Here is an 18,438-nt window from a genome sequence, read left to right as displayed (position 1 = left end):
CCCTCAGCCACCAGCACCTCCTGGAGCTCTCCAGGGCACAAAAGCAATCCCATCAAACTGCAGATGTCCCTGCTATCCAGATCAACATCTAATGTTGTTAAATCCTTTTAGAGTCTCAGCTCCAGTCAAACGTCAAGAACACAACCAACAAATACAAATAAACAAAGCACAGTGTGATAAATACCAACAGAATATCTGGCTCTGCATCAAAAAGTTTGGGGTTGGTGTTTTGTCCTGTTTGACTCACACACTGTGCAAACTACTGGCCAAGAAATATCTGTGCACCACAGAAAATCTGTTCTCATCTCCAGCCCCTTCACTGTGAGCAAGGCCAATTGTTTTCTCACCAAAAAAAGCTCAATAACTGAGATCTCTGGAAAAAGGATCTTTATCCACTGCTTTGTCACAGGTCACTAAATTAATTTTAAAAAGGAGTCAATGCCAGCTTTTGTGAGGCTGTCCCAGTGCTGCAGGAATTCTGAGCTGCTTCTGTGCATGGCCTGGACAAAAAGTCTGGTTTTTTATGCCCAAATGTCAGTGAGCAGAGGTGACACAGAGATGGGACACAGACTGTCAGCAGCTAGAGAAGGACAAAGCTGGATCCTGCCATGCCAAACAAACCTTCTACAGATCAACTCTGATGAGAAACAGAAGCCAAAATACCTCCAAAATTAAAATTTTAAAATGCCACAAACCACCTTGGTTTTGAGTCACACCATTTACCCTTCACACTGTCAACTTCAGAGACCAATCCACAGAATAATCCACCAAAAATATCAAAAAACAAATGCACAAAATACACCAAGCTCAGAGAGAAGGAAATAAAATAGGCTCTCAAGTCTACTCCATTTGAGATTCTTGGTCAAAGGAAGTGATGGATTGATTGGAAACACCAACATCTACCAGTCATGGCAAGAAAAATGTAACAAGCAAAACTAAGGCAGTAGAATAATGGGGAAAAGGGTGAGCAAGAAGGAATTCCTGCAAGGATGAGAAGGCAACAGGTGATGACTGCAGAAAATTGGTGGGAATTTGTGTGTAAGAACAAAAGAAGAGAGAAAAAAAAAAAAAAGCTGGACACTAGGTAACATCACCACTACCACAGGTTAAAGCATACTAAAGGCTTGAGTGTAAGGATTATTTTCTACATTAGAGCTACAAATGAGCCACAGATTGATGCAAAAGAACAGTAATTCTCCCACAGAACCCCAAAGCAACAGGAAAAAGGCAAAGTCAATCAAGCAAGAGCTGCTTTTAGCTCTTCCCATTACTTAAAATACAGTGATTAAAGTCAGAGATGTCATGTTGATGTTAGCTTTCACTCACACCCTCCTATTTTGAGAGATTAACTGGGTATTTATCAACAGAAACATTCCCACAGGCCCTTATCAGTAACTTTCCTGGCCAAGTGACACATTTCAGCATCTCTGCACAGCCATGGAACTGCAGCTCCAGGATAGCACTCAGGGCATTCCAAGGCTCAATAATCTCCAGCCATGGCAGGGCAGATCTGTGCTCTGCTCTCACATGCACAGCAGATTTTTCTGAAAGCAAGCGTCCTTTTCCACCGCTCACCATCTGCCCCAAGACTCAGAAACTCCAATTCTCATCAACAGCTTCCATCTGGCTCAGCACTGAATTTCCTGTGTCAGGGTCTGCTGCAGGAGCACTTTTTTCTGTTACCAGTTGCTTCCACTTCATTTCTGACACAGACACTGCACACTCTGCACGGAGCAGCTCCTCAATAAAAGCACCCAGCTCCATGCCCTGAGCCACTCCCTGCTGCCAACATTTTTTCCTGCAGACCAGCTGGCACCCTTGGGAGGATGCTGGAGGCTGCAGCAGCAGCTGGGAGGCAGGGAAGCTGCTGCACCCAGGTGAGATGGAGCTTTCCACAGTCCTGTACCTCTGCCCACTCCCAGGGGCAGCAGCAGCACCAGGGCTAGCCATGTTCTCCCTTAATTCTGTTTTCTCCTTTTCATTTGGTATGAAAATGGGGAAAGCCCTCCTGATACAGCACAGTTGAAGATCTTTGGGTCCCTGTGGGTTCTCTCCTCTCAGGACACTCAGACCCCATTCCCTCCACAGATGTTATTTGATTTTATTCCATCCACTCCAAGCCCAGTGACGCCGACACTTCCGTGCTTTGTTTGGATAAGCAGGACAAGGAAGGCAGAGCAAACACAAACACCCAAAGCTGCACTTCCAGACTGCAGAGAGGCTCTCAGGTATTCCAAAGGCTCCCAGGTATTCCAGGGGCTCCCTGCTCTCTCCAGTCCCAAGTGCCCACCCTGCACTGCCAAACTTTCCAAATGTTCTGCCACAAGCAGCCAAGAACCCCCCAGGTTAAGCCAGGAGGATCATCCTCCAGGAAGATAATTCCTGTGCCACCCCCACTGGGAATCTTCAGGGATAACAGGATTTTCCCAAAACCCCCACACCTGCTCAGCCAGGCAGCTGCTCCAGCAGGTTTTCCACCTCAATAGTCAATAACCTGTGCAGCACATCCATAAAAGTGGCACAGCTACTACAAGAGCAGGGATGTACAACCAGAGTGCCTCAGAAACCCAAGTGCCTACAAGCACAGATATTGATTATGTACAATTTTGCTGCCATTCCCCTTCAGAAATTACACAGCAAATCCTGTTCCACTCACTTGTTGGTATTTTCTACTGGGGAACACAAAGACATTTTGCTACTCCAACACCCTCAGGCAAAATCAACCACCAAAATCCTCTGCAAACACATTCTAAAAAGGGTTGAGCTGAAATAATATAAGCAGCACTCAAAATAAGGCAGCAGTGCTAAAAAATATCATACAAAAAATCCCAAATTCATGTATGGCAGCCAATGGCTGCTTCATTTTCCATCCATCTGTTTGTTTTGTTATATGGTACATGATTACACATAATAGTTCTCAATGCAATTATTTCAGTTTAGTTACAAAGCTATATGGAGCAGAAAAATATTTCCAGAGATATTTCATATTTCTGCTGATGAAACTGAAATGCAGCAACTGCTGCTGCTTGTGTTACAAATCTTTACATCAGAAATCAGATTTAATGCACAAATTACATAAACACAGGCAAATAATTCTATAAATATATAAATGTTTGCACAATTACAGTCTGAAAAGGGAGAGAAAGTTTCAGAATTACAAGAATTCTCTTATTGAACATTTTTTTTGTTTAGACAGGTCATGATTTTAATTTCACCCCCCACAAGCTCAAGGAAGAAAGTATTCCAGTAACTCATAAAGGAATTCATTACAACCTTACTCAGAAAATTACTATTGTCAGACCAGCCTTGGGGGCTACCATAGGCTAGAAAACACAATTTAAAATGCTTTCAAGTTTAATAAAAAAATTTTTAAAAATGTGACTTGTCAGTGGTCCACCACCCTGCCAAAGAAGACCCATAAGGAGATGCAGCTCCACTCAGTATTTTAAGGAAGTTTTGGACTTGCAGGAAGTCAAAGAGGCAAAACTGACAGTTCTGATGGAATAAATACTTTAAAACTGGATCACAGGCAGCTCCTTGTCAGAGCTTCCATCCATTAACAGCCCCAGCTATTTATCTACAGCCAGACACATACACAGGTGTGACAAGAGGTATGGATTTCAGCCCTGCAGGATGAGACAAAGCAAAGGATCCTCTGTGTGCTCAACAGCCAGCACAGAAACACCAACACCTAAAGGAAAAATGATCCCAACCCTTATCCCTGTAGCTGAGGGATGACAGAGATGCCTGGAGAAGGTTTAAGTTGCCTCAGTTTGGTTTTTTTTCCCCCCCTTCCCTGAAAGTTTTGCCTTTGCAGAAAGGAAAATGCCTTTGTAACACAAGGAAATCTGTGCCAAGTGTGGCAAACAGCCCAAAATTAGCATTGCTTGAGTGCACCTGAGTCAGGCACTCCCAACAGAACAGATAAAGGGAACATTACACAACCCACCAAGGTGCTACTTGAAATCAGAGAATCCCAGAATGGTTTGGTTTGAAGGGACCTTAAAGCTCATCCATTTCCACCCTCTGCCATGGGCAGGGACACCTTCCACTGCTCCAACCCCATCCAGGCTGGCCTTGGAGACTTCCAGGGATGGAAATACCAACCAAACACCTTAAATCAGCCCCCTGACTACTGTCACTGCCGTATCTGCATACCACGTGAAGTGTAAAACTTCACTTTTCTACCTCCTCTTATTTTATAGGCTAAAGAATAAAATAACTAGCTGGAAATGCCCTAAACTGACTGAAAACTTCCTTTACAAAGTTAAAGAAAAGTTCTCTATTATGGCCATAGGCAGCTGGCTACCTGCTGAAATCTGCTTATGCTCGATGAGAGGAAAAAGAAAATAATTCCTGGAAAATCCCATCAGGAATCATTTCTAAGATCAATCCCAGCTCGTAATGTTGTTGCTGGCCTGGATGAAAAGGAACAGGAGTCCACACTCCCTTGCACTTATCTGGGATGGCTATCCCTCTGCAATCTGCTGATTGCAACAAGTGTTTATTGACAGAGAACAAGAGCAGCTCCTGAGTAAACTGGGAGGAACTGAGCACATGCCTGCAGTCAGACTCAGGTCACTGCTGTGGGACAAGTTCCAGCCCCTTCCCTCTGCTCCAGGAGATGCCAGGGATGGGGCAGCACAGAAATCCATCCCCCCAGTAAGCAGGGAATTAAAGAGTAAATTAAATTGTAAAACAGAACCATGGAATGGTTGGAAGGGATAATAAAGATCCTCCAGTGCCACTCCTCCCATGGGCAGGGACACCTTCCACTACCCCAGGCTGCTCCAAACCAGCCTTGGGCACTTCCAGGGATCCAGGGGCAGCCACAGCTTCTCTGGGCACTCTGTGCCAGGGCCTGCCCACCCTCCCAGGGAACAATTCATTCCTAACATCCCATCTAAACCTGTTCTCTGCCACTTTAAAGCCATCTCCCCTCGTCCTGTCACTCCATCCCTTGTCAATTGTCCTTCTCCATCTTTGTCCATTCCTTCAGGTACTGGAAGTCCACAATGAAGTCACCCCAAAGCTTCTCCTCTCCAGGCTGAACAACCCAATTACTCTCAGCCTTTCCTCACAGCAGAGGGAAATAACAAATAAAACCCTAATCTGGGTGTCCATGGGATATGATGGCTCTAGGAAACTGAACCTGCATGTGTTCACTCCAACACACTGATCAATGCAGCAGCCAACCTTCCATGGACATTCCACACTCTCACTTTGACTCCACGGGTTTGGGATGTGTCACAGCCCTGCTGTCATTGACAGCAGTCACCTCTCCTGACCTGCCAGGCAGCTCCAAACCTCACTGCACAGCAGCACCAAAATCACTAAGATGCATTCCTAAAATCCATCCTTTCCAATTTCCTCACAATGTTTCCTTCCCTGCTCTAAGGCACAAATATGCACAAGACCTGAAGCAAGAGTCTCCACGTGCCACCACAGCCTGGATTACAACTCCAGGGTTCCACAAAAGCCTTAAATCTGTCCTAGAGCACCACAGTCCTCCCTGAAGCAGCAGAGCTTGGCTGTAGGATTTCCTGTGCTTTCACCAGATCTCCTCTTGGCAAATTCTTATTATTCAAAGAGACATGACAAGAGCAGAACTCAGCTGCAAAAGTTTTAAATCATGGTCCTCATATCACCTCATAGTCCACCAACTCGTTATAGCCATGCCCTAAAAATAAATATTTCTATGTACCTGGTTTGAAGGTACTTCCACAAATCCCTTTGGGAAAGCTACCCCAATCTCAGAGAGGCACTAAAACACCCTGGCCATGAAGTGTGGGCCAGTGCCCCCATCTAAAACTAGGCTTGTTATTATTTGCCAAGTCATGACACACAACAAAAACTCACCAGGAACTAACAAAAATACTGGAACTCATCGAATTTGGAAAAGACCAAAGGAAAAAACACTTTGGAAAAGTCCAAGTCCACCTCACCTTGCCACTAGCCCAGAGCACTGAGTGCCACATCCAGCCCTTCCTTGGACACTTGCAGGGATGGGGACTCAACCTCTGTAACTGGGAAGTTGTTCTCTTACATCTGATCATCCAAGGGCATGTGGCTCTAATTTTCTATTTCACCATTTATTCAATTAGGGAAAAAAAAAAAAAAAAAAAAAAAAAAAAAAGGATTAACCTACCACAGCTGTTGTCTAATTACTCCACATAGACACAACACTTTAGACACAGAAGCATTTTAAATACAGTATTTTTTAACCACAGTAGTACCAGTTCTACCTCTCCCTGAAGTTCTCAGCATAAAGGAACAGGGGCAAAGGACAGCAGAATTCAGGATTTGGAAGCTGCCACAGCCACTGTGCAGTATCTCAGAGGTGCTGGTCAGGCTCCCAGACCTCCCAAAGCAGCTCTTTCCATCCCTTTTCCACAGCAGAAAGAAAACCACCAAAATTACAAATTTCACCCCATACTAAAAGCAGGGAAAGGGAGACTGAGCAGCCACACTCCACAGCCACTCTGTGACACCGAGGGGACACGAGCAGCTCTCAGGACATTCTGATGTCCCCGTGGAGGAAGCCACACACCACATGGTGCCCTCCACACAGCCACAGTCCTCCCCAGCTCAGGGCAGTGAAAGCAGGACTGAGGTGAAGGACAAGGATCCCCAGCACTGGGAGCAGGGAAAGGCTCTCCAAGGAAGCTGATCACTTCCCTGTTTGCTGTGGCTCCCATATGTTAACCCAATACCCTCATTATCCATCAGACCCACACCCATTCCTCCTGCACGCCCTGAGCTCTCTCAGGAAGCGGAGCTGAGTCACTCTCAACTGCCTGCTGAGATAATAATGCCTCTGCACAGAGGCTTGGGGCAGCAAATTCACTTTCCAGGCGAGTAGGGCATCCAGCAGCATCCCCAAATCCCACTGTGCCAGGGGGGGAGTGTTCCTTAACACACCTGTGCCCACCAGCTCTCACCACTGGCTTCTTGGCATAATCTGTTCCAGCTGCACCACAGCCAGCAAATCTTCATGTTTTCAGATGTTAAGAAAACTCTGTTGTGCACGGGGATATACCAGAGGAGGTGGAAAAGGGATATAAATGTGTGCTTCATGTATACACATCTCTGTATATAGACACATGTACATTTCTGAGCTCCCACTGCTGTGACAAACATAACCACAACACACCTTCCTGATACTTCTGCTTTGGGAAAGCCTGCACGCAGAATTCTGCACACAGAATCAAAAAATATCTGTGGTTGGAGGGCACCTCTGGACATCACCCAGTCCATCCCACCTGTCACCTGGAGCAGGTGACACAGCAACACACCCAGGTGGGTTGGGATGTCTCCAGAGGGAAGACTCCACATCCTCCCTGGGCAGCTGTTCCAGAGCTCTGCCACCCTTCAGGAAAGAAGTTCTTCCTCACATGGAGGTGGAACCTCTCTTAGTTCATGGCCCTTGCTCCTCATCCTGTCACTGGGCACCACTGGAAGGAGCCTAGCACCATCCTTTTGGGGATATTTGCATGGATTGATGAGACACACAAAGCACTGTACATTATGTTTCACTAAGTGCCATTAGCATTCCTATTAGGGATTTTCTCCCTGTCAGACAATTCTGAGTCAACATCAGGCCCCAGGGCTCATCATGGCAAACAGGAAGAAAAATATTCTCAAGTCTGAATTTTCATCTCCAATTCTGTCTGGGACTGCACAACTGTTGCATCAATTCTCCACCTTTCACAAGTAGCAAAAAATAAAACACCAAAAGACTCACAGTACCAATTCTTAACAACATAAAATTCCATAAAACACATAGAATCAAACTGAATATTCACTTTCTTTAGGACTGCAAAAAGAAGCTCTCTCTCCCAAAGCAGCTTATAACAGAATGGCACAGGCCAGGGAATCCAATGTCCAATTAGCTGTAAATCTGATTTATGTCCTTGAGACACTTCATCCACTTTCCACCCTTACACCCCTGGCATTCAGCAGAGAAATCCCCCAGTCTGGTGAGGAGCTCAGTCTCCTTGCAGGAAAAGGCAAACAAACTACCAGAGAAACACAAACCTATTATAAAACCATTACAAACTTCTCTGCAGAGCAGTGAACACAAAAAACACTAACTAAGCACACCATGCTGTGCTTTTTCAAGCTGGGAGGGGGATTTTCACTCTTAAGTTACATTTAAATCCAGTTTTCTTGTTACACTTGCAATCCCCACACTGGAGGTACAGGCACACTTAAAGCACGATATAAACAATCCTTCTATTTCACTCTTTGTTTCTGTCACGTCACTTTCAAATCAATTTCAAAACATTCCTGGAAAGCTGGGCCGGGCAGTCATCCCCAGCACAGAAAAGAGGAACTTGCTTTCGAGTGTCACCGGGTTCTAACATCAGCTCAAAAACTACGTGACAGTTCGGTCATCCCAAAATATCCATCCCACACCACCAGGCAGAAAATTTGGAAATTTAACGAGAGGCTGCCGTCGGTGGCATTTCTGCTTCCCTGTGTGCATCCTCAGTGCTGGAATTACCTACAGGTCTCACATGGTGTAACTGGGATTTTCTCCTTTGAAAAGTCAAGCTACGGTTTTCTAGGGACGCGCACACAGAATTTGAAATTAATTCCTACAATTCGCTCAGGTTTTACTCAGCCCCAGAAACTCCCTTCTTCCTGCAAGCTTTGTGAGGTTTAGCTACGGATTTGTACAAAAAGTTGTTCTTTGCAATCAACCCAGCCCAAGAACTGTGGCGTTCATTGAACTTCACATTTCCAACGTGAACAGTCAGATTTATTATTTCCTTCCCCCAGACAAACGCTCATTCATGCCAATGAAGTTTTGTGCGCCGCAAGGCCAAAATAAAAATTTGCTCCAGACGCAGCATCTGTGAAGCGGTGCGGGGCCCGAAGCTCGGCGGGTCCCGATGCTGAGCCCCAGCCGGGAACAATCCCGCTCTGTTCGGGAGGGACGGAAGGAGCGAGGAGGAAATGGAGCCCAGCGCAGGGAAAGCCTCATCTGTATGAACATCACAGTGCCCAGGGGCGCGGGGGGACAGCGCGGGGGGACAGCACACACGGCGCGGGCTGCGCTCCCCTCAGAAACTGAGCGAGAACAACTCGGGCTTGTGCGCTCGGGGAGCCACAGCGGCGCAGCACACCCGCAACTCCTCGCGGCGGGCACGGAACTCCTCCGGCTCCCGGCAGCCAGGAGCAGCCGGGCGGGGCAGCAGGAACCGGAGGCGAGCGGGGAACACCGCGCTCCATCCCGGCCGCGGAGCGGGGCAGGGACGGGGAGGCCGCGGCCGGGGGAGCGCAACAGGCGGCAGCGGGGCGGGCGCGTCCTCACCTACGCCGTACTTCTCCTCCCTTTTGGTGGGCACCCAGCGGGTCATGGCGCCGGGAGCCGCCGGGATGCCGAGCCCCGCTCCCTACGCCGCCATTTTCCGACCGCGGGACGGGAAAAGTTTCTCCCGACGCTGGAGTCATGTGGTGCGGGCGGAGCCAGCCCGGCCCGGCCCGCCGCCCCTCAGCGTGCCCGCCGCGGCCGGGCCGGGCCCGCGCCGGAGCGCTCCGTGCTGAGGGACCGCTCCTTGCCGAGGGACCGCTCCTTGCCGAGGGATTGCTCCGTGCCGAGGGACCGCTCCGTGCCGAGGGACCGCACTGCTGCTCCGTGCCCGCCTGCACTCCGGCTGTGCCCCTGCTCAGCCCTGCTTGTGTCCCAGGTGCGGCTGTGGCCCAGGGACCTCCCAGCCTATCCCCGGTTGTGTCCCAGGTGCACCCGGGTATGTCCCAGGTGCACTCGGTTGTGTTCCAGCCTGTCCCCGGTTATGTCCCAGGTGCACTCGGTTGTGTCCCAGCCTATCCCTGGTTATGTCCCAAGTCCTTCCCTGCCTATGCCCGGTTTTATCCCAGGTGCACCCGGTTTTGTCCCAGTCTATCCCCGTTTTTATCCCATGTCACTCTCCGCTTAGCCCCGGTTGTGTCCCAGTTTATCCCTGGTTTTATCTCTCCGCCTATTCCCGGTTTTGTCGCAGCTCTCTCCTCGCCTATCCCCAGTTCAGTCCCAGGTCTCTCCCCGTTGTGCTCTTCCCGAGAGTTTCCACCTTCGTTCTCCCCGGAGATGCACCTTTAAAATAAAGAGTTTTTCCCAATGTTGGATAGTGGGAGCAAGGTGCACGTTTGGAGGTTGCCATGGGCTTGTGAGGATATTATGGGTTAAACAAAGCTGGGAGAGCTGCGGGTGCTCGCCTGGAGAGGAGAAGCTCCAGGGAGAGCTCAGAGCCCCTTCCAGCACCTAAAGGGGCTCCAGGAGAGCTGGAGAGGGGCTGGGGACAAGGGATGGAGGGACAGGACACAGGGAATGGCTTTAGGCTGACTGGGTAGATTTAGATGGGGTTTGTTTCCTGGGGGGCCCTGGCACAGGATGCCCAGATTTGCTGTGGCTGCCCCTGGATCCCTGGAAATGTCCAAGAGGTTGGAGTATAAAGATTGTAAACCTATTGTTTTCTAGACCAAAGTCCAAAATCTTGTCCAAATCTAGCACCTCCTGGCTAATTAGGTGTAGAATAAATGATTGCAAAAGAAGAAGCCAGGGCAGTGAACTTCCTGTTCCCAACCCCTGTAGTCTTGGAGACATCCAGGACCGTGATTTAAAAAAAATAAATAAAAAAAAAAAAAATAAAAGCCTTAAAGAAACAGCAAATAAAGTGTGTGAAAGTCAAGAAATAGCAGAGGGATAATACTTAAAAGGAATAAAGAGAAGTGGAATGACTGACTGGCTGTCATTTGGTAGGATTAGTCCTCTGCCAAAGGGGAAGCCCTGTAGCACAAATTTAAGGATTAAAATAGATCCAGGGTTGAATCTTTTTTCTCCTTATTTCCTTTGTTGTGTGAATGGCAAAGGACCAGTTTTTGCAGCAGCATTTTTGCTGTCAGGTTTTGAGATCAAGTGCTCAGACTCTGAGTGAGTCTGCTCCTCTTTCCATGCACCTTCCCTTTTCCCAGGACATCACCAGCATGTTCAAACTAATCCAGATTTTGTTGCAGCTGTCCTGCAGAATCCCAGGGGATTGTGGTGGAGCCAGATCCTGCACCTTTGTTCATTCTGCCCAGGAGTGAGGACATCAAAAGTTTTTCCATCATGGCTTGTCTTAGTTATCCTGCACTGATGGATCAATGATTTAGAGCCTTCCCAAAAACAACTTACAAGGGAGCTCTTTGATTTCACACCTTTATTTTCATAAAGGAAATCAGGTTGAATTGACTGAAGTCCTGCATGTGCTCACTCTGTGCCTGTGGTCACCTTTGTGAAAAGCAATAGTATTTATTTCCAGCTTTGAATGTTTCACCCTTTTATACAACTGGTGTGTTATTTTTGTGGTGCTCCTAAATACATGCAGCAAAACTGCCAGAGCTGCTCAGGCCTCAGGTGCTTTAGGGATTTTTGAGGCTATGACTGGAACAATCTGTAAATCTGGGAGCTGATTGACTTCTCATTTACATCACTGATAACCAGAAATGACTTCTGTGGAACCGTGGTGGCTTTGCAGGGCTGGGTGTGAGCAGGGGACAGAAAGCAGGACACTGATGTTAATTTAAACCTGTAATTAGTTAATAAATGAGTTATTGCTGCAGTCTGTCCTTTCTGGGCCTCAGGGTTCAAAGCTGAAGTGTGCCAGTTTCTGTTTTGAGGGAGCCAAGGGAGCACTGGTGTTTCTCCTCATGAGAAATGTGCTCCTGCCAAGCTTTCTTCAGGTGTTAACCATGAGTTAAATTAAATTCTCCTCAAAATTGGCACTCCTTAGTCCCAGCTTACCTCTAGATCTGCACAAAATGGGAATTACATGGACACCAAAGATCAAGTACAAGCCTAAGGCAGGAAGCAGCAGGTTCAATAAAATGAAAGTTAAAGAATTACTTATAACTTCTAGATATTAAATCCATTCAATAGCACAATTTCTGTTGATGGCAGTGAAAATGAAGAGGTTTGTCCTGTTGTCTGATCATGATCTGTAACAAATACAGCACAGCTGATTCCCTGACCACCATAAAGCTTCACTGCTACTGATGAGGGTCCATATACATTTTACTGCTTTCCACATTCTCATTTTAATGAAAATGTGTTACAAGTAGGGCTAATGCTATTAAAATTTTGATAGCCAGTAAAAAAATGCTTCTAATTCACAATGCATAAATATCCCAGTGCTGGGGTTTTACAGCTAGGAAAAAAAAAGGTAATTTTTGGACTGTGATATGGAGAAAATAAAAGATTTTTATTTTTTCTCCAGCAAACGTAATATAAACTGTCTTGAAAAAAGCATTTTTCATTAAACTGTAAAATGTTCAAGCTGACATATTTTACATGCTTAGGCATAATATATTTCTTCACACTGTGCATGTGTGTTTTTCATTTATTAAGAGGAAACTGAAAAATGCTTCTTTCCATAAAAGCTGAAAGTTTTATCACATCCTTATGTCAACTCTTGGGGTTCTCATCTGATTTTTTTAATGCATCACACAGAATTGGAGACACTTCTCTTGGAGCAAAGGAACATTCCTTTTCATTTCTTAGTTCCAAGAAATCCAAATGCAGTGTTTGGCCATGAATGATGTTTGAAATTCTTGTCACAGCCTTTTTTTCAAAAGGATGAATGGAAACAGAGCTGCTGCCCTGCTTGAGACAGATTTGCAATAAAAAAAGATATTCCATAAATGTACAGATGTCATGAAGATTTGTTTCATGGTTATTGCAAATGACTACACCAGGGGAATGTTTGTTCCATCTCAGTTAAATATCACAGTTTCTGTAGTTGGTTTTTGGTTTTTTTTTTTCATTGACAGGCCTTGTAGGTAAATTCAACATTTTCAGACAAAACACATAAGTAGTTCTGGTACACCCACAGTGCAAATTCTTCTTGGAAATACTCCTCCCAGGAGGACATGGGTGGACTTATAAAAAAATAATGCAATCACTTTTTGGCTTTTCTGTTTGCACTAAAGATATTGTGTTGGAAATGTTATGGCTTCCATTCCAGCTGCTGATCATCTATTTTTCCTGTAATTTCCATGAGGGGTGAATGACCTCTGTGTCTGTGACTGGCTGCATGTTCCATGTTTGGGTGTACACAAAATAAGAGCTTTTTACACCTGGTGGGAAGAGGCTTTTAATAAACACTCTGGTTTACAATGTATTGCAATGAATCAGAATGGAAATCAAATTAAATGCAGGAATTTGTGTTACAAAAATGACTTCAGCCTTGGCTTTGCAGATGTGTCTGATGAGCTTGGGGGTCTCTTGCAGGTGGAAGTGGACCACTTGCAGGGAGAATTAAGAAGCCAAAACTGCATTTCCTTTGACATTTCCTGCTGGCTCCTGTCAGCCAAGGTGTGGCCTTTAAAAACCTGGACAAAGTTTGACAAGAGCTGGAGGGAAGCTCTGTGTTTTTGAAAGGTGCTCAGTAATCTTTCTTCTTCCTCTCACTCTCATAGAAGCATTTTGATTATTTCTGGGTGTGTCTTCAGCTTTCCTTCCAGCAGGATGACATCTGGGATGCCCAACATGCTTCATTGCCAGCAGAAGTGTTCAAAGGCAATATCTGAATTTATTTAGCTCCTGGGATGTGCATTGCAGTCTCTGCACTGGTTTAGGGTCTTTGGGAAGGGATAAAGAGAGCATCTCTCCTTCCATCCTGCTGGCTCCATCAGCAGTTTCTGCCTTCTTGCATTTGGATTTTTATATGCAGATATTATGGGGCTATTAGGGATTTAGAGGGTGATTAATTATTTCTTTCAGAGAGAAGTCCAGAAAGGAGCTGAAGACACTAATTTATTGAGTAATATTATTTTATTAAACTGTTTATGTTTTAGCCTAAAAAATGGGGCTTGGCTGTACATAATGAAAGGGATTGTTTCCTAAATTATGTTCCTTCAGACTGTGCAGCTGAAAGTGATGGAAAGAACAAGGAGTCTGCAGAGGGGTTGGATGTTTAGGTGCAGATGTGTGAACATCTCCCAGGTACTCTTCACAAAAGCACAGGGGCTCCCAAAGTGATGAGGTTTGGGAAGGATGGGGTTATTATGGGTACATAGTTTATGCTCTCATGTTTCATCCTGTGCTCTGTGATAAAAAGTGGTTTACAATGCCACAGTAAATGGAAGAGATGCATGTCTGCAAAAGGGGGAAATCTGATTTCTGCCCATGCCAGAGTGAGAGGTTTTACACCCTGCAGGAGAAAGTGCAGTGAGGTTTTATGGTGGGTCAGTGCTATCACTGAACAAACACCATTTGCATAAGGAGCAGATCTTCTGTCAAAACCATCAGGCATCACCTTGAGGACATTTTATGTGATGTCTGGGACGTTTGCTCATGAGCTCTTTCTCTACATGGTTCTTTTTACTCCTCACCCTTCACAGGATGTTCATTCCTTCAGGACTGAGGCAGCTGAAATCCTCATTGCAGTTGCAGGTTTCTCCAACTCTGCAGCCAGAAATTTCACCAAATCTAAATAAACTTTTTTATTCCCAGCTGAAGTACTTCCTAACAGGAGTTAGATACCCTCTCACGAGTGTTATGTTTTTAACTCCAAAAGCACACAAAAGTTAATTTTTTAGCAGTTCCTTGCACAAACTGGGCCTTAATTCTTATAAACAACAACAGACTCAGGAATATCTTTGCAAATTTCACAGTCAAACCCAAAGCAGTTCAGGGAAAGGGTTGTACAAATTAATCCACAATACAGGTCAGCTTAGAGTTCACTGTTGTGGCAACCTGTTTTTCTTTGCAACACCTGTGAATAACCAACAGTACAAGGGTTTATGTGGGTTTTTTCTGTTGGTGTTTACTGGTACATTCTTCATGTATTTGATATCTACACTCAAAATGAGATTATGAACTCAATTTACAGAACTCCCTGACAAATTCAAATATAACTGGTGAAACAAAAAGCTGGATGTAACAAACTGGGGATGAATCATTCCCAGAAAGTCAATAAAATTTAACTATATCAACTCCAACAGGTCTGTGATTTTAAATCTGTGTTCAACCTCACAGAAAAATAAGAACATTTTCCCAAGATGTTTTCTGGGACTATATTCTGGTAAAGCTGTTACTTATTAGAAGCCAAATAATGATTACACAGAAGAGTGCAGGCTGGAGTTGCAAACATCCATTATTTCTGGTAATAAGGCTCAGCACTCATGTTGCACTTAACATTTTGAAAGCAGTGAACAAATATTAACTCTCTCTTGTGATCCAGGGAGGTTTCAGGATCCCCATTTGCAAGGGGGAGGCAGCTGAGCTAAGACCAGCTTTTGAAAATGTGACAGGCATTCAGAAATTGAGAAACTCAGAATGCCAGGCCACTTGTGTCACCTTCTGATGATGTGATTTTCCTGAGGCCAAAGGTGCCACGTTAGCTGGGGCAGGGTTAGATGGGATGATTTCCTCGGGCTGCAGACAATGTTCCCTCTCATCCTTTGATGAACGATAGGAGATGACAATGAGAAATGACAGAGAGGGAACATGATGTACTAGCACCTGTTAGAAGGTTTGAAAAACTGGTTACTGGAATATGGAGTGCTTGAAGCAGCGAGGAAAATGAGTTTGTGGGAGCAAAGAACTGGGTAAGATTCAGAGAAATGGCCTCCACCTATAAAATGGTAATTTCTGAAGGGAAAAAAAAAAAAATCCCATAAATTCTTTACCCAAATTTTATCATCTGAGCCTTTGGAGGACCAAGTCAGGAAGGGATGTGAGGATGCTCAGAGGGCTGTGTGTAGTGCAAGGAGCTGACATCACTTTTGATAAAGGATTGATCCAAAGCAGTTGGCAACCCCTGCTGGGGGAATTATGCAGCACTGATAGGGTCTGGGGCAAGTGGCACCATTATCTCTCCCTGGCTGCTCTCCAGAACTGGGCTGGTAAATGGATTTCTCACTGCAAACTCTGCTAGGCTTTCCTAGTGAGCAGGATTGGTTTCCTAAAGAGTCTTTTAAAAGACTTTATCAGCTGTGCCTTAGGACAAAGCCTTTGCTCTCCTCTGCCTTTGGGTGGAGTCTCCAGCTCAGCCAGGGTGGCAGCTCCACACCTCCCAGCCATGGCAGGTCCAGTTCCTTTTGGAAAATCCCAGATAATTTTGATTAACCTTCTAGCTCACAAATGACTGAAGTTGCTCAAACTGGCTTCTCCAAAATGAGATGTGATCTTCACCTGGGGATAAAGAGCAAGCCAGGAACTCAGCCACTTGTTTGGTCTTCTTAAATCCTTCTCTGGGAGGGTGATGAGAGCCCAGATTTGCTGTGGCTGCCCCTGGATCCCTGGCAGTGCCCAAGGCCAGGTTGGACATTGGGGCTGGAGCACCTGGGACAGTGAAAGTGTCCCTGCCATGGCAGGGGTGGCACTGGGTGGGCTTTAAGCTCCTTCCAACCCAACCATTCTATGTTTCCATGAAACCAGGTGATTTTTTCTTCCCCTCATCCAGGATTCCTGGAAAGTGAAGACAGGTATTTGCTGTGTTTTGCACCAGGCTCAGTTTTCCACGTGGAGCACGGAGCTGGTTGGAGTTGGCTGCCAAACATGAAACAGCGCCTTGGAAAAAAGACAGGAGCTGATCTAATGCTCAGTGCCTTCCTTTTGTCTGGCTTAGGAAAACATCTCCAAATTCTCTCCTGTCATGTTGGAAAAATGTCACATTTTTATTTCCAGCAGGCTCCTGCACTGAGATGAGTCAAACACAATAAAGCTGATATCTGTATTCCTGAGCTTGCTCTGGCTCTGCCCAAACTTCAGCTTACAAACTATTTATGAGGAGTTGTTTGGAAATGGAAAGTTGTGAGTGCTGTTCCTCATTCTGTAATCAAAAGTTGTTTGTGTCAGCCACAGGAACTACTCACCAATGTGTGTTGACAGTGGTTGAAATGGAAATACAGAAGCCCTTGTCTGAAAATGAGAAAATCTTCCTCCTCATCAGAAGCCTCCACCTGAAAAACAATGATTTACTTGTTTGATAGAGAGAGAAACACTGATAAAATAAACCATGTCCCAGGTCATTTTCAGTGTTCATCATCTATCTGTCTATGAATATGTACTTTTATCTCTAAAATACACATATTTCTGCAATAAAAGTAGTAATATTCTGGACGGGAATCCAATTTTATCTTTAAGCAGCATTTGCCAGGGATTGTTAAATCATATAATGGAAGCTTTGTCTAGACACATTTCTCAGTGGCCAACTTAATTTTTTTTCACTTTGATTTTTTTTAATGTATTTCTCGGAAGAAAAGGTCCTAATAAATTTGTTTACAGCCTTTTCTGGAAACTATGTCAGTTTTATAATGTTCAACTCTGGTAATAATTTTTCTAACCCAAGCCCCCTATTCTTGGAGTCTGAGTGTTCTCCAGGAGAACCCTGAGCTGAAAGTTCCCTCAGACTGTTATTAAAAAAGTTATTAGGTTTTTTTTTGCAAGTGAAACATTATCAAGTGTATTACTTGGAAAGGAGCAAAGCTTTCTTTCAGTGACTGCAGGATGTTTCCATGTGATGATTTTTATTATGATTTTTATTAACATAAATTTCCTGAGCGTATTTCACAGTGGAAAATCCAAATTATGGCCATTATCAAACCCAGGACAGCCTCAGCACCCGGGCAGGGACCAGGATGTGCTTTAAAGTCTCAGCAGTGATTGTTGGAACAAAGGGCAAAATCTTTTTGTGCAGCATTTTTAAAGCTGCTGCCTTTGTCCTCTCCCCCTGGCCCTGATCCAAGCTCCCTGGAATCAATGGAAATCCCCCAGTGGTTTTGGTGGGATTTAGCTCTGGCCCAGCTCTTCAGTGAGCAGGTTTCAGGTTTTAGACCTCTCCATCACAAGTGTTAAAGCAAGCCTGACTAAATGTTTCTGCTTTCCACAGGGCTGCAGGTGCTGTTCCTGGGGCTCAGAATGTCACCTTTCCCTTTGTTTCTCAGTGCTCTTTATTAATGAAGTATTATTTTCTTCCACTTGCCAGGTGTGCACCTCAATCACCTCAAAGCCATTTTAAAAAGAATGCCAGGATGGTTTTAAAAAGCCAAAGTAGCTACATGAATTTGGATTTTCACCAAAGGCCATGAGTTCATTTAGGACACCTTTGCTTGGTTTGGGTTATTGGGGGGGTTTAAGTTAATTTTTGAATCTTTCCCTGCATTATCCTGTTTTAAATTAAATTAAAATTTAACTCTGTGTAAGTTCAGTTTGTTGTCTGAGAACTTCTGCATCAGTCAGAGAAGGAGAAGTGAAACTTGTTAATTGGGTGAATAAAGCAGAAGGATTCCTTCCAGGATTTGCAGCTTCTGTCCTCCCACAGGTTTGGGGGTTGTTGAGAGCTGTCCCTGCAGGGAGAGGGGACACAAAGCACTCCTTGGAGGTTCCCAAACCTAAATTCTGAAGGATTTGGAGGGAAAAAGCCACTTTGCAAGGCTCCAGTGATCCCA

The 18,438-nt window shown here is 45.2% G+C and overlaps 1 protein-coding gene across 2 annotated transcripts in view; it reads right to left on the bottom strand.

Annotated features, from left to right (window-relative positions):
- The window catches only part of DOCK1 (dedicator of cytokinesis 1), a 242,045-nt gene extending 232,580 nt beyond the window's left edge, over positions 1-9,465 (bottom strand). Inside the window, exon 1 of one of the 2 annotated variants that reach the window (XM_056494592.1) lies at positions 9,320-9,465. In XM_056494592.1, the coding sequence (XP_056350567.1) occupies positions 9,320-9,365 (46 nt within the window). In that variant the 5' untranslated portion in view covers positions 9,366-9,465. The remainder of the gene's footprint in view (positions 1-9,319) is intronic. The other variant, XM_056494590.1, reaches the window with a different exon arrangement.
- Positions 9,466-18,438: the final 8,973 nt, after the last annotated feature.

This window comes from Oenanthe melanoleuca, chromosome 6 (genome assembly GCF_029582105.1).
Source record: "Oenanthe melanoleuca isolate GR-GAL-2019-014 chromosome 6, OMel1.0, whole genome shotgun sequence".
In the NCBI taxonomy this organism is placed as follows: Eukaryota; Metazoa; Chordata; class Aves; order Passeriformes; family Muscicapidae; genus Oenanthe; species Oenanthe melanoleuca.
Note: the sequence above shows the minus strand (reverse complement) of the source record. Positions and strands in the feature narration are given on the sequence as shown.